This window comes from Nanorana parkeri, unplaced genomic scaffold (assembly GCF_000935625.1).
Source record: "Nanorana parkeri isolate BGI_ZX_2015 unplaced genomic scaffold, ASM93562v1 scaffold424, whole genome shotgun sequence".
In the NCBI taxonomy this organism is placed as follows: Eukaryota; Metazoa; Chordata; class Amphibia; order Anura; family Dicroglossidae; genus Nanorana; species Nanorana parkeri.
The window spans coordinates 783,512-800,722 of NW_017306692.1; the positions used below are offsets into that span (position 1 = coordinate 783,512).

Sequence of the window (17,211 nt, forward strand, 5' to 3'; positions counted from 1 at the left end):
CGGTGAGGTCAGTGGCAGGTGAGGCCCCCCCCCCCCCCCCCCCCCCCTGCTCCTTCACTAGGTCTTACCATGCACAGGAAGCTGTTTAATACACAAGATAAAAACTAGATGGACCTTACCATCCTCTAGGGCAGGGGTAGCCAAACTCCGGGCCCTCCAGCTGTGTGTGGAACTACAAATCCCATGAGGCTTTGCAAGATTCTCACAGACTTGGCTACCCCTGCTCTAGGTGATCAAATCTGCCTAGGGTACATGAGGGTTCTGACACCCTTATCTGTAGCTTCTGTGGTAGCTATGATGGTGACGGCTAGATTGGCAGAGAGAAACGATGCAGGAAAGCCATGTGTCTTTTGCATAGTTTATTTTAGCATAGTGCATTAGCACATGGCAGCTGTTCAATATTTCCTTTAACAGCAGAAATGGGATGAAGATGGCTTATTAGGCAGAGTCCTTTCACTGGTTTATAATTGGCCTGCATTAAGGAATCCATGGCGGATTATAAGTGCAGAATGGGTGGCTGCCTGAGGCCATTGATACCAAAGGGGGCCTATGGGGATCCTAAAATAGTTCTGCACCTCAGTGCTCTTTATAGCAAGTCATTTACAGCTTTGCAAGTGTTAGGTGCTCAGCGATGGCAGCCTCTGCGATCATCTCAGTAAAGGTTTCCCACCAGATAATAAACAGTCATACATGATGTATACACGTGTATTGTTTTGATATCTGCCACCATCATAAATGATTTGCATGGAGTATACCACTGCATAAGATGCAATTCAAAAATGCATTTTTAATTCTTAAGCGCAATGTCGGAAGTAAAAAACAATTACCTATATACACAGACCCTTATGCATAATCCCATTAAACTGGTTGGGAGGGGGCATACATTGAAAAGCCTGTGCCCACAGGACAGTTAATGGCTTGGGCTACAGGTGCATGGCTACATCTGGAAAAGGTCCTGACACTATATGAGCCGTTCTCATCCAGGGTTCAGTGGAACTCTAGGGTTCCTCCAGAGGTTTATAGGGGTACCTTTTAGCTGTGTCTGATTGACCTCCAATTTAATGGTGCCTGCATAGTTCCAGGACCACTTGGCAGTATCTACTTGCCACCAATGTAAGGGGCATTTTTGCCACGGAACCCCAATCAGTTGGTTTTAGCAAGGGTTCCCCAAGATTAAAAATAATATTAGAAAGGTACTGGGTGTTTTTACTTAGAAAGGTACTGGGTGTTTTTTTATCTTAATGCAGAGAATGCATTAAAGGAGAACTATGAGGTGAGTGAAAATCACTCACCTCATAGTTCTAGCCGACCTGTGCCAAGAGACTGTTACAGGTCGGCTCAATAGATCGGGAGGTGAGCGAACACATAGCGTCACTCGCTCACTTCTCGATCTATCCGGGCAGAGAGACGTGACTGTCACTCACGGCTCCCTGCAGGGATTCCCCCCCCCTTGCCTGTCCGATCAAGGGAGGGAGCAGGTACAGCTGGCTCTGCCTCTAGATAGGCAGAGCCAGCTGTCAATCCCCCAGCTGGGTGGATCTCAACAGTAATGTCGGGATCCATCCTGGCTGCGGCGTCTCAGTATACAGAGCTTAGGGTAACGGGAGGACGCTAGTTTATGTCTTTCCGTTACCCTTAGGAGAACTATGGGGAAAAGCCCTGACCCCATAGTTCTCCTTTAAACGAAAAGTACACTAGGCCAATTGTCACTGGTTTTGCTATTCATAAATATTCTTTGATGTTCTTCAACAGTATTGTGATGGGTAATGCATTGTTTGTGCTAGCACATTGTATAATGTACTCGGGCCTTCATTCATGTAAGGAGCTCTGTGTTCAGACAGGTAGCTTTACATTTATGCTGCCTTTTATGAAGCCTGACCTAACAGGAGAGCATGTAGATAAAGCAATACACAGATCCTATGAGGAAGAAAAGCTTTATTATGCTGGGTACACTCATTAGTAGCACACAGCAGGAGGCACCATACATCTCAATGTCTCCTGGAGTTCGGGGATAAAGCCCAGGATTAATTTTTTTTTCCATTGTAGTTCACAAACTGACAAATGTTACATGGCATTCTTTTAGGAAAATATATCTGGGCACTATTTGAATCAGTCATTGGAAGCCCTCTCCTCAGTGGGGCGGGCTTGCGATGATCGCAAGTACGATCTGCCTGTCCAAGATGGGCAGATCGTACGAGATTTGAATTACCTCACAACTATCGCACAACGAAAGTCGTGCGCTGGTTGTAAAGTGCATGGCCAGCTTAAGACTGAGATATTGATGGAAGTGCTGACTGGCACTGTAAAAAGCTGCTAGCAGGCCTTTACCAAGCTTCAAGGAGTGCTGAGGCTTACTGAAGCCTGCTAGCAGCTTGTTTACATTGACAGTCAGCACTCCCATTAGGATCTGTCTCTAAACTCGAGCCGCCCGTTAACTTTAAAGTCTACAGTAAAACTTGTGAAAAGCTTGCTGTGCACTGGTTTTATACAAGCTAAAGGTCTTAGACTATGTTCAGAGGGGTACTGGATGTGGAGGAGGATCTGGCAACTTTGGAATGCTAGTGGAACACCCACCTAAAGCTTAACCAGAGAGGACGGGGGAGGGGTGGAGAATGTAAATTGCACAGCCTAAAAGATGTCTGTTCTTCTCGGTAAACTCTTCACTGTATGCGGTATTATGGCTCATGCTGAGGAGAAGACCTGCAATGGAGTGATGGGAAGGGGTTGCAAGCACAACTTTAGAAATCTGAAGAAAACCAGCACTTAGGGTTAATTGTTATTGGCATTTATATAGCGCCTACAATTTTTACATATTCACATCAGTCCCTGCCCTCAAGGAGCTTACAATCTAAGGTCCCTATCTCATATACACATACTAGGGTCAATTTGGACAAGGAGCCAATTAATCTACCAGTGTGTCTTTGGATGTATAGAGGTTGTCATCACTTACCTCCCATTCCTTTACCATTTCCCTGACTGTCATACTGATCCAGTGGCTTCAGTACTTTAAGTCATTGGCTAAGGGCCCAGTCATACCATATCCAGTGTGTTTTGGTGCGGTTCGTGTCCGGAATGCACAAGATCGCATAGATCAAGCAGGGCAGCGGAAGGGGGTGTGTCGGTGCCCGCAGTGCAATTCTCGCACCGGAAGGCGAGGTACAGGAATGCCCTCCCTCCAGGTGCAGTGCAATCCGAAAAAATAGTGCAGCAGCATTTTTTCCGATCGCAATGCATCGGAACAGAGGGAATTCCTGTACCTCACGTTTTATCCCTCCCGCCCCAGCACGCTGCATGGCTTGATCTACGCGATTAAATGTGTTCCGGCCTCGGAACGCGCTGGATATGGTGTGACTGGGCACTTAAAGTTTGGAGATCGAAAGTTTGGCATTCTGGATTTACTGTGATTTTCCTGATCTTGTTCCAAGCTGTAATGATGGTCCATCCTTCAGTACAGGTTTAATTTAAGTCAGTGCTTGTATATAAAATGTCCACAGGCTTCCCAGGAATCTGTTAGATATTTAACTCTCCAAAGTGCCTGATTTACATGTGAAAAAAGGCAGCTGCCTGGGTATGGTGCTGACCCAGCGGCTTCAATACTTTGATTCACTGATCTGGAACAAGTATGCAGAATAGGAGTCATAAAATAGTTCTAAGTTATATTCTCCATACTTATTCCACCATTTGTACTCAAAAATACTCGGTGTTTTCCCTTCAGACACAGAAATATATCAAATACAGTCCTGTTTTTCTGTAATATTCTTCCACTTTCTAAAATCCTAAATATTTCATCAAAATTATGTCTCGCATCTAGAACTTAGGGATGCACCGATAAGTACTCGGCCAAATGCTCCGATGCCTATCCCGATACCCGAACTTCCGGTATCAGTAAGTCGGGCAGCAAGTCATGCGTAATGACTGGCTGCCCGGCTTCCTGTTGGTCGAGTCATTACCCGCCCCCCGGCTTCCTGATTGGCCAGAAAGCCAGCTCCCTGCTTCCTAGTCACCTGGTGATGAGGATGCATGGAGACGGCCTCCCTGCTAATCGGGAGGCTGGGTGGCGAGTCTTTACACGCTTCCCGGGTAATCAGGAATCCAGGTGGCGAGTCATTATATGCTGCCTGGCTTCCTTAATGGGTCTTCCGATATTGGTATTCGGTATCGGCGAGTACCGAGAAAACAAAATATCGGTACATGTACTCGATACCGAAAAACCGGTATCGGTGCATCCCTACTAGAAACATATAAAAGAATGTTGTAGATAACTCTTTAGAAATCTGTCTCTCGGCATTGCAGCAAATAATGGAAAAGGGTAGGGGTAGTTTTACATTGAAGGGGCCATTTAACTTGGCCATGCTGCTGCCGTTTAAAAAAAAAAAAAAAGACATTTATTAAGGACAACAATGTACTTTACAAAGGTGCTTAACACTTCGCTGGCTTCGGGGATCCAAAGCCAGTGAAGCACTGTGTGGGGAGCAAAGAGCGGCAGGAGAGCCCACTCGTGTCGATCTCCTGAAATCATAGAGTGTCTCTGTTGCAAGAAGCGGAGAGAAATCTGCAGCATACTACAGGATCAGTATCGCTGCATTCATTTCATGAATGGCCACAATAAGCATTCCATGGTATTCAGTATTACTGTGGGGTATAATGAAGAGCAGATAGTGATATCTCTTCTCTGTTATAAGCGTCCAATGCCCATTTTGGGTTCTAAATAAATATAAAGCAACAGGCATTAGTGACGGCAACATTGTTTAAACCTTAAAGTAGCATTCAATTACATCCACGATAATGAATCCAGATCAAACAAATGTACACTACCCAGCAAAGTATTTCTTTTACATTTTACACAAGAACTTAGTCGTCATGTTTCTGAACAACTGGCTCCAACTCTCTCGCCTCTTTCCCTGAACTTCCTGTCCTGTACAAGATCACAAGGTACAGATCAGTCTCCAGCAGTGTTCATCTATTAGCTTGGAGATGAGACAAGGGAGCAAGTAGATTGCCTTGCTGTGCCTGTGTGTTTGTGGAGACGCACACAGCTTACTAGTGGACACAAGGGTGGTTCCATAGGACCCTGTAAGGTAAATGTGCCACCCTAAAACTGTATATCAGTGCCGGTGTTTAGGGGAGCAGCTGATTCTGCAGGAACTAAAACTTTTATACCAACCGCTGTGAAAAACGCGCAGCAGCTGGTGTGCGATGCCCAACACAGAGGGACGCGCCGATCCCGGCACTGAAATGTCACAAGTGACATTTCATTCAGTTCTACAGGCAAAGCAGGGTGCGAATCACATCCCACTGCGCTGAAAATAAGTAAGGCAACGCACTCCATGTTCCCACCACAACGCAGTGGTGAGAAAGTGTCCATCAGTGACGAGGCAAATTGTTTGGCTTGTGTTGGAGCTGCGCTGAAAACAATTGCCAGCACATGTGTTGTGACTGAATGGGCCCTTAAACATCAGGGAGCAGCATCCATTGTAAGCTTAACCCCTTCATGACTGAGGCCCTTTTTTCCATTTTTGCACCCATGTTATATTCCACACGATATAAGCAAAAAAAACGGAGAGTTTAGAACCCCTTTAAAGTGACATTAAACCCCCAGATTTTTTAACATAAAACAATACTGTAATCCATGGTAGTTTCAGAAGTTCTGCTCAGCATGAGAACAGATACAGATTTAAAAGGAAGAGCAGCAAAGAGAAGGGAAACAACTATGGATTACAGTAAGGCACACATTACAGTATTGTTTTATTTTAAGAAATCTGAGGGTTTAATGTCACTTTAAGAAATGTTTGACTTTAGTATCACTTTAACTCCAGCCCCGCACCCACTTTGGAGCACGTTTGGCACCTTTCAAAAAATTAAATCTGTTTACATTTATCTGTCTTATTTTTTTTTGGTGTCTTGTGCAGTAATGTCAGCGGTCCTGTTCACCCTCTTCTGGGTTCAAGGATGTTGGGCGTCCTTCAGCCCGGAAGAGGAGTGGCGCCCTATCACTGGACTGATGAGTCTGCGGGGGACAGCGTGATCAGGTGACTATAGCAGTTGGAGCTGCTTTCTCATTTTTAACAGCTGTGGGGCTATATTTATTTATTTTTTTTGCTTAAGGTGGAAATGGGTTTTAACAATCAGTAATTGACTGAAGCTTTTAAAAAGAAAAATACACTGAGTGGCCAGATTATTATGACCACCTGACGTTTGTAGGCAAATTAGCTATAATTTTGCGCTGAAGTTACTAGAGGGCCAGACCATTATAAATAGGGAAGCAGGTTGTTTACAACGACAGTAGAAGTGATTTGCTTCTGAAGATATGGGTAAACAACGCAATTTAACAGCCTTTGAACGTGGGATGATTGTTGGCGCTCGGAGCCATGAAGCGAGTATCAGCAAAACAGCAGAATGCGTTAAATGTTCAAGAGAGGCTCATTGTTAAAGTGTTTAAAGACTGGTCTGTCAGCGGAAAATCTGGGTCTGAACGTGCAAATTGTGGCCGTCAGCAACTAGTCAATGTTAGGGCAGAACGGAGAGTGGCAAGACTGGTACAAGACAACAGAAGGGCCACAGTGCAGTGTCAGATTCCTCGCATCACCTTTCAACATCTCATGGAGTCAGCCCATGGAGGCGGCCCAACTAAGTCATCTTGTGGAGTCATCTCGTGGCCCAACGAAGTACTGATGGGGTGGTCATAATAATCTGGCCACTCAGTGTATATTGAAATAAAAACTGGAGTAGAAATATAGGAGCAATGAGAAAGTCAGCAGAAATGAAATGTAAACATGCTGCAGGGGAATCACAGGAAATTGCATAGACTTTAATAAGGAATATTAGAGCTGAACATATCATTTTGGGTTCTTCATGTGTCCTCTGTATCTTGCATTGAATAATTCACTGTAAAATTGCCCCTTTTCTCCTAATGTATATGATATGGGAGAGCAAAATATGTGATCCAGTGCTTTTAAATGAAACCTGTTCGGATAGCGCGGCTCTGGGTTCTGGATTTTAATCCATCTGGGAACACCCATGTGCTAAAAAAAAAGTCTCCTTGGAGGCAGGGCTCAGCAGTGAAAGTTAAAGAAGAACTCTGGTCAAAACATTTATTGACCCTTGCAGTCGGGCTACTCCTAGGCACTGTAAAGGGTTAACTGCTTGTTTTTGTCTAGGCTATACTCGCCTGAACTGCGGAGCCGCCTGCTCTTAGGGCTAGTTCACACCAGCCCCGTGCGTTACGGGCTGAATTGGTGCCCGGAACGCACTGGTTTGCATTCCGGCTGGCTCACCACGTTCTGGGGCGGGAGGGGTGTGGTGGTGCATTGAAGTCAATGCCACGCTCCCAGGCTGCAGTGTGATCGCCCACGCCGGAACGCGTGGCACATCAATGCCTGCATTGCGGTCCAGTGCGGTCAAAAAAAATGCTACATGCATTATTTTTCTGACCGCACCGGAACGCAGCCAAGCTTCCAGTGCGTGCGATCGCCATTGACTTCAATGTAATGCCCTGCCCCAGAACGCAGTGAGTCAGAAGGGGTGCGTTCTGACACCGAATCGGGCCGGAACGCACTGGGGCTGGTGTGAACTAGGCCTTAGACCGGTCATTCCGGCCTTCTCTTAGACCTGTCCATGCAGCCTCTCTCCCCCTCCGCTGCAGTGGTCTAAGGTCCTATAAGTCATCACGTCTAATACACAGTGTATAGGACGTGAGGATGCTGAGGCGGATCAGCTTCTTCTTTTTTTTTTTGGGACACCTAGACAAAAAACAAGCAGTTAATAAAAGTTTTACCTGGAGTTCTTTAAAGGGTCATTCCACATTCCCATGTGAATTTGGGAAAATAGAATTACCCCTTCTCCCCCTCCCCCCCTTTTGCTATACTTACCTTTGGGCGAACGCTCCTTCTCCTCTGCTGTTGCCGGTGAACTGTCCGTACGCATCAATGAGAGCTCACCATTTCAGGGCTGCGCTGCACAGCAGTACTGAGTACGGATAGTACACCACAGATGGTAAGAAACGCTTGCCCAAAGGTAAGTTTAGGAAGAGGGGAACAGATTGGAGAGGGTAATTCTATTTTCCAAAATTCCCTTGGGAAAGTGGAATTACCCTTTAAGTTAAACTGAATGTATGCAGCAGTGTGCATAGAGCAAAGATCATGGCAGGTCTCTGCACTCGATAGACTTAAGCAAGGACAGGTTGTCATTTTCCCTCCCCTGATGTTTTTAGAGATATCTGATCATCCTTTAGCCGTGCATCAGTAACTTCTTTGTAATGTTTCATTCTTCATTTCGGTGAAGTATATGTGGTACAGAAAGAGCATTACATGCACAAATCAAGTCATCGCTAGTGTTTCTCAATTGATCTAGTACTGGGCCATCATGCTCCAGTTGTAATCCTACCTACAGCTTGTGACAAGTGATCTATATGAAGGAACTTCACTTATTACTACAGGCACATGTCTGGGATGCACACTGGTGGCTTTAGGCTGATTTAGACAGCTAAGGGTCACAAAACCTGCCGCTGCCGCTCTGCAATAGCCCAGGAGGTGAGGGAAGGAGAAGCTAGCGCAACTTTGAACTTCCTGGGTTTTTCTTTTACTTTGCCTTCTCTTTAACTCCTGCATGTTATCGAAGTATAAAATCTTTCTTGAACTTCTAAACACGTAATCCCTCATTTAGGTTGTTTGGCATTGTTTATGCATCATTGCTGTTACATTTGCATTGTTTGAGACCACTGTAATTCAAAATCTCTTCTTTGGTACCACTGATTGTGCATGGAATGTATTTCTCTTCAGTGAAGTAGCCTGCTACTTTTAGAATGTTGCCAACGAATACACACATTTCTCCCAGAGTATGGTACCTATTAGTTGGTTGTACCCGAGGAAACATTTTGTAAACGTTGGCCTACCATTTCCTATTTTTTGCGCTCTCATTTGCAGAGCTTAATTTGTTTTCTCAGTGTGATGAGACAGCTAAGGGTTTCTGATTATTTTAGGGCCCCAGCTGAGTTCCCAATTGGACAGTTGGCTGTCCCAAGCACAAACTTCAAAAAGACCTGCAAGAGCCATTATTGCACCGTGAGTATTCTCATTTGAAGATACTAGAAGTCTTGCTGTACTTTAGATGAAAGGCTGGATGATGATTCTGCATGTACTAAAAATATATCCATTGCAAATGTATACTGTACAAGCCTAGCAATCAGGATGCAGTACTTTTGTACCTTTTTTCTAAAGCCAGTTTATGATCTCTTTATAACCCATCTCAAGCCCACATTTTAGGTTTTAGACGTTCTGGGGATGAGTGCAATCTCTGCTATTGGTGTCCTTGCCATACCCTAATTTGCAGGATGTCACATGACAGGAAAATCTCTCTTAAGATGGGGAAATGGACAATGCTACGAATCTGGCAGAGGTTCTAGCTCCAATGTTCCTGTTTTTGTATAAAGCTAGAAGAAAGCAAAACGTGAACCAGTAATAGCTTTATCACAGTTAAAGGAGAACTATGAGGTGAGTGGTTTACACTCAACCTCATCATTAGAGCCGACCTGTGACATTCAAACTGTCACTCGTCGGCTCTATTGATCAGGAAGTGAGCGAACACATAATGTTGCTCGCTCACTTCTCGGTCATCTCCCTGCCGAGAGCGGTGACTGTCACCGCTCCCCGCAGGGATTCCCTCCCTCCCCGCTCTGATCCTCCAGAGCTGAGTGGAGGAACGGACGGGGAGGGGTGGTCACAGCTGGTTCTGCCTCTAGGTAGGCAGAGCCCGCTGTCACTCAAGCAGCTGGGTGGAACTCGACAGTATTGTCGGGATCCGTCCCGGTTGCGGCTCTCTCAGTATATAGCAAGCTGTAGCTCACTATATACTGAGCTTTAGGTCACGGGAGGAGGTTAGTATATTCTGCCTACACATTAAAATGGTTTTGCCTTAAAGTGACATTAAACCCTCAGATTTTTTAACATAAAACAATACTGTAATGTGTGCCTTACTGTAATCCATGGTTGTTTCCCTTCTCTTTGCTGCTCTTCCTTTTAAATCTGTATCTGTTCTCATGCTGGGCAGAACTTCTGTTTTGCAGCAGACTGCCTTGTCTCTGAAATGGATACATGGTGTCTGTGTGTAGGTTCACAACCTGAGCCAGCACTACAGGAAGAGGCACTAAGCTGCAAAGGGAAGTTCTGCAGAGCATGAGAAGAAATGAGGATTTAAAAGGAAGAGCAGCAAAGAGAAGGGAAACAACCATGGATTACAGTAAGGTACACATTACAGTATTGGTTTATGTTAAAAAATCTGAGGGTTTAATGTCACTTTAATGCTTTGTCAGAGTTGAGTTTGAGAGGGGGAGGTTTAAATGAAAATATGAAAAAAGTTGACGAGTTAAAATGTAAATAAATTGTTGTATGTTATAAATAATAATGTTATCTCCAAATATTCCTAAATAGTCACGCTGGATATACCTACTGTGGATCCAGTGCTGCTCATGCCTACAAGCAAGTAGACCCTTCCATTACGTAAGTTTCCTCTGATCACGCCTTTGTCATGTTTATTACTTTTGTAGTTCATAGGTAGCGTGACAGGTCTGATTGTCGAGTCTCTATTTTCATGTGTTCCATAACTAGCAGTTTGGAGAAAAAAAGTCCTAAAACAGTTTAAAAAAGAGAGAGAAATGGTAAAATGATCAATGCCTTCTTTATTGGCTTACAGTCCTTTCATGTACAAAACAAATGAATGCCTAATGTCTTCTATTACCTACAGTCATGTGTCATGTATATTACATGACTTTAACGTGTTTATAATAGGTCATAACCAATAGAACAGCTTTGTCATGTGTTTCTCAAGTGACTAGAAATTCGTTTAATTTCCATATGTGCCAAAAGTGTAGCTTCATTAACCCATTCCTAGGCTGCCATATTTGAGTAACACAAAGCATTGTCCAGCATTAAGTCAGTATAGTCACATCTATTGTTGGCAAATCCCCTCTTTATTAAAAGTCTGGGTTGCAAGTCTCAGCATTTTTAATACATTAGGAACACTGATGGATGAATGCTGAAATAGCATTTATTTCTCGTCCAATGAGAGACGCAGGAAGTTTTTAACCCTCAAGTTATTTTTTTCTTCAGTCAAGTCTTTCTCTACATACATACATACATGCATACATGCATATGTACATGCTAGAGCTTCCTCACTTAGATTGCAGCTTTCTGGCATAATCGTCCTAAGCTTGATTTTTACAGTACCACATCCAGACCCCACTGGATGATGCTAAAAGCTAGAAAGGCTTCTTCTCACAAGGTAAATAATCAGACATGGAAGGCTTACTTCACTTTGTGTAAGTTTTTTAAGCTTCCACTCTAGTAGTTTTCTCGATGGGACAGATTCTGTCCTCACAGCTGGACCTTGACCAGCATCTGGCTCTTGTGACTTTTGTGCAGAGGATCTGTGTTACTCCATTGAATCAGAAACTACCGCTCAAACCCATTATAGACGTTACTCCCTCTACCTTCATGCATGTGAGGGGGTTTCTTTTTTTGCAGCCATCACCTCTGTAAGGCAAATGAGCTGGCAGCCTTATCCTCCAAGGAACCCTATTTTGTTCTGTATAGTAACAAGGTGGTGTTGAGGCCCAGGAATTCTTGCCTAAGATGCTTTCTGCCTTTCATTTCAACCATGACATTGTCCCTCTTTCTGTCTGCAGTTCACTAAAGAGAAATTTCCCTCCATTTTCCAGGTGTGGTTCAGGCTGTGAGAGTATCTCTCAGCCACTGCTTCCTTCGGGAAGACAGATTCCCATTTTGTAATCCTGAAAGGACCCTGTAAGAGTGCTCCAGCTGCATTCCACCATTTCTTGGTGAGTTAGGCAGACCATAATCGTAAAAGGTGGAAAAATGCCACCTTTTTCTGTACTCTGATCTATGTACACTTTTGTAAATCGGTGGCTTCGTGGGCTTTTCCACATTAAGGAATGGTTTCCCAGCTTTGCAAGGCTGCCACCAGGTCTTCTGTTTACAGGTTCTCTAAGTTCTACCATGCGGACCTTGTGGCCTCACCTGATGCCAGCTTTGGGTGTAAGGTCCTTCAGGGAACTCTTTATGCTGCAGCAGTCCCCAGTTCTCTGATTTCTTGGATCTGTTAGCGTTTGTTTGCTGTGCTGCCCACCACTTAGTTGGACTGCTTTTGCATGTTCCTCAATGGACAAGAAAGAAAATAGGTTTTTTGTATTCGCCATGAAATCCTTTTTTGGGGGTCCATTGAGGGACTCGGGTCCTAAACCTCTGTGTTTGATCATGCACTCAAAACTGCTTTGCTACAAAAGTGAAGCATGCTGGTATAAGGAGGAGTCATCCTGGGCTTGTTTTTTTTGTTTTTTTTTATGCCAATGTCCAGTCTCCCTGTAAGCAACCATATAACCTGAAAGTAAAAAACTTACTGTGTCCCTCTATTATCACTAAGAAAAGGATTTTACTAACTCCCTTTGTTTCTTTCGCTCAGCTGTAAATTTTACCAATGCAAAGGTTAAAAAATGATGAACAGAGAGGATAAAGTTCTTTTTAAATACTTTGCTTTTCTATATTTAAAAGATGACATCCTATTGTTGCTTGCATTAGCCAGCCTGTATCCTTTCATCACAGGGGTGTGGAATTCCTATCGCCCGACGCCCGGGACATGCAGTTTCGGGCGCCGGGCGAGTAGTTTTTTTGTACACTTAGCCCCGCTCCGGACAAGCAGAGCTAAGTGTACAGTGTGGAGCCGCCGCTCGTTTTCAAGTGATCTGATCATTTATCAGATCACTTGAATGAAACGAGAAGCGATTCTGTCCACACCGCGCCCCTCCCCCCCCTGTGCTTTTCGTGATCCCCCTCTCCTCTGGCCGACCCGAGACCACGGAACATGAGCTCACCATAGAGCCCGCAGAGCAGACGAAAAACTTCAGTTTTTCATCTGCTCTGTGTTATCACTGAGACTGTGGCGCTGTGATCACAGCGCCACCTGTCTCAGCTGTCAGGAACTACACAGAACATCAGTTCTGTGTTGGGAGGGCAGGTTCCATAAAGAGAACCTGTCACCTCCAAACTATCACTTAGAGGATTTTAAATCCCCATGTGATAACAATAAAATTAGGTGGGGGTAAAAAATTAAAAAAAAAAGTTATAAAAAAGTAAAAAATAATTAATTATATTTAAAAAAAAGTGACAATGTAGTCAGGAAGCTGGGTAGCATCTCATTACCCGCTGCCCGGCTTCCTGATTGCCCGGGAAGCCTGCTCGATGCAAACGGAAGCACCGATACTCGGTGAGTACCTAAAGCAAAATATCGGTACTCGTACTCTATACCCATAAAGCGGTATTGGTGCATCCCTAGTTTTAATTAAAACAATTTTTTTTTTTGTATTAGGACAAGTAGATTGTTCTGAAGGACAAGTAGATTTGGCCCCCGCTTTAGCCCTTGGACAAGTAGTTTTTTTCAAAAATTTCCACACCCCTGAGTCAGCCATACCAGCTGTTAGAGGCTAACATTAGAAACTTTCTACACACATTTCTTTTTTTTTTTTTGTAGAGCTTTTGTCCATTTACCTGTATACCACTATGACTTAATATTGTAAACACTTTTTACCTACTTTGTCATGGTTTTGCAAAGATTAATTTGCATATGCAAATTCAGTTTCTGGCAAATGCGTCTTACAAACCAGCATAAAGTCAACTGGCTGAGATCCTTTGTTCAAAGTTGGTACTGCCTTCCCTCCTCAGTCCTCCAGCAGACTCATGTTATTATTTTTACCCTACAGACCTGCATATTGATACACATAACCAACACCAAAATAGGTTATAGCCCCAAAAATCCAGCCCATCAGGTGTGACATACAGTCCTGCTATATTTCTAAGCCATATGTTGGACATTGAAATAAAATGTATGCTCATATAAAGGTTATAAAGCATAGAATGCCGACTAATGATGCTGCTACATACCAGTATTAATCTTCTGCTACTGAGCAATTTAGCCTCTTATTGGCATTCACTTGATTGGAATCAACCAATGTACTGGAATTGAACAAGCGGTTAAATTGCTCAGTAGCATGGAATTAAAATACATCAAATTCCAAGCATGAAAATTGAATTTATTGCAGTTTTTGAGTTCTTGGGTGTACGTGTTGTCTGTGTTTAGTTTTGTTCATTTATTTCTCCCTTTTAGTTTCACCTCATGATCCTGCCAGTACCACATTTCCTGTCCTAGGGTGACAATACGCATTCATTGTACTGTATCTACGGGGGAGCTGCTTTGTCAGGACATGTTAGAAGTACAGAATGCCTCCCCCTCTTCTCTTCTTTATCATGGGGGCATTAGTCAAGGAGGGAACAGGGCAGGAATAACACTGTTTGAGATAAGACTGAAGAGTATATGGGGCAGCACTGGATTTCTGCCAGGATCAGCAGAAACCTTTTTTTTTTTTTGTGTTTTTAGAACTGATTATATTTTACTGACCAAAAGAAGTCAACATTGAGAAGATTATCAATAGAGAGTTACATACACTTTAAAATTGCTCATTGAGTGTAGCCAGGTTCTGGGTGTAATTCCAGTTAGCCGAGAGCTATGTATGGCACACAAAACATTGGTTGGGTACTGCTGGATAGATCATTTAGACCTAGCTCACACAGCTTCAATACTTGTAATGACAAGTCTGAAAAGCAATGTGTACAGCAAGCTTAAGGGTCCATTCACACCACATCCAGATTACCACCAGACTGTTTCCGGACCCAAAATGCATCCTAATGTATCTCTATGCTATTTCTGGCCTCTGTTCACACCAGCGCAGTCCGTTCCAGACCAGAAAAATAGAAGAACACTCAACATCATTAGAGGAGTTTTCTGGGAAATTTTAGCTATTTAAAAAAAAAAAAAAAATGCCCTGCAAATTAGGTGAAAGTTAGTCAAACTCGCATATCGCCTGGTAAATGCCTCGATAGCTCAAAAATTCAATGTGGAAAGCAGCTGCTATACATGTAATTCACCACTAGATGTCAGCCTGTACGCAAAAAGAATTGAAATGACTTGTTGCTGATACAAGATGATATTTTCCTTTTATCTTTTGCATGAAATAAGTTGCATATGATAACAAATTATGTTTATTGGCTAATGCTAAATTATGTTTTTCACTCTAAAATTGAATATTATTTTTAAAAATGTAATTTCTTCTTTTAGTTATGTAATGAACAAACCCAGTCCCCAACTATCCTTGTAAATAAATAACAAGCATTTCCCCTACATTTCATGAAGGCAAACTTGATGGATAGGTTGACCTCTAACAAGGCACAAGTGACAGGAATGGGTAGACTATTCTGGCTCCCCCATCCTTTAATAGCTTCATAGTCCTTGTCAGGGTTGGATGTAGGAAAGGTGTCCCAGAGTCTTGGGGTTCTTTTTCAACTCTTCCAGCCAATGTAGCTGTTTAACTCCAAAAGGGTCAAAGAAATTAGAATATGAAGGATCCAATGGAGAAGAAAGGGCTAACATAAAAGACCCTGGGAGGCAGTAACCGTCTCCTGTTCCCCAGTGTTGGCATCACATAGTATCAAGGAATTTTAGAATTTGGTGCTACATATAAAGTTATTGCTTTCACAGAGAATGGTAAATGAGCATCTTTTCTGGTTCTTACTAAAAAATATATACAGCCTAACAAGCTTTCTGGCTTGAAGTACACATTTCATGCTAAAACTCTCTAAATTGGTTAGAGCAATAAATAGCAAGTTGCTCCAGGCAATCCGCCCGCTGTATACTACTATTGCAGGGTTGCAAGCCTTTAAAGCCAACAAGTAAGAATCTAGAAGTTGTGGTTCAGCAATAAAGTTTACTGAACCACAGTAGCTGGTATGTTTTGACTTCAAAATTCAGCAGATGGTAAAATTAAAAAAGGTTATTAATTATTATTAAAATGATACAATAAGCAGATATATTAGTGCTCGTAGAACACCACTGTATCCACGCAGTTCAGTTGTCATAGCATTGGTAGAAGGAGCATGCAACTCACTTCATGTAACAGTACAAGTAGTTGGTGATTAACCACATTGCATGGCGAAGCTGGAAAGCTAAAGAAAACGTATGTGCTGCTCCAGAGCTAATAAAAAATATTAAATATCATACTAATAATAGATAATATCATTCAACATTATAAACTTCATAAGAACAATGGCAACATACTTTTCCTTTTTTACCCGTATTGACTAACTTCCATAGCCCAATATCGCCGCTCCCTCACAGCAGCACTGGAGAGAATGTCTCTATGACTAAGCCCATTATTGGGTGAAACATGTCAGAGTGAAGAGGATCCACAGTGGGACCATGTGTACCTGTGTGCTATAGTAAACTTTTCAGCGACGCACACGCTTTGCAACTGGACTTGTTTTTACCAATATTGAATTATATATGTAACTGTTGTAACATTACAGGAGCATTGCCATACTTGACCTGGATTATTACACAAATAAAAATCACCAGATTTGACTTTCACTTCTTCATACATATGTCTCTGAGGCTGCACTGAACCATTAGTTTGATTGCCTAGTTGTTAGTATCTATATGCTATTTTTAATTATTTATATTAGATTACTAAGCTGACATTCTTTTTTTTTGCTCTTAAAACAGGCGAAGAGTTTTCATTCTCGGTCCATCTCACCATGTGGCTCTTTCTAGATGTGCACTTTCCACTGTGGATATATATAGAACACCCCTCTATGACCTCCATATTGATCAGAAAGGTATGGTTGAGATTGCTCTAGTTTACCAGCCACTTGAGCAACCGTATCCCATGTATATGTTATATATTCTGAAAATCACTGTTAAGTGTATTATTAGGTAATCCAGCAATCTGTATTTGCATTAAGCTGGCTATACACTCCTTTTTTTTTTTCTTCAGCTTGCAGGTATATGGCCAGAATTCTCCATCCAGGCTGAGCGTGGATGGACGAATCTCCTGCTGCCGCTTTGGTACTATGACAGCCGGCGCCCACTGTTGTGAAAAAGCTTTAACAGTGAAGCAGTTGATTAGTGCAGGCACTGCTCGGCTAAAAATTTTCTGCAAACAAGTGAAATGAGTAATTGACTTTTTGTTAAGGCAACACGGCTACACACTGAATTCCTGCGTATGGCCAGCCTTAGTCTCCTGTAATTCCATGCACAGAATGTCACAGACTTGCAGAGGGAGGAACAACTGGACAAAAGACTGGCTATGCAGTCTGG

At 42.9% G+C, this 17,211-nt stretch overlaps 1 protein-coding gene across 2 annotated transcripts in view; it reads left to right on the plus strand.

Annotated features, from left to right (window-relative positions):
• The window catches only part of MEMO1 (mediator of cell motility 1), a 37,594-nt gene that overhangs the window by 4,273 nt on the left and 16,110 nt on the right, over window positions 1-17,211 (plus strand). The window contains exons 2-4 of one of the 2 annotated variants that reach the window (XM_018559983.1): window positions 8,978-9,059; window positions 10,425-10,493; window positions 16,618-16,730. In XM_018559983.1, coding sequence (XP_018415485.1) covers window positions 8,978-9,059; window positions 10,425-10,493; window positions 16,618-16,730 — 264 coding nt within the window. The remainder of the gene's footprint in view (window positions 1-8,977; window positions 9,060-10,424; window positions 10,494-16,617; window positions 16,731-17,211) is intronic. The other variant, XM_018559984.1, reaches the window with a different exon arrangement.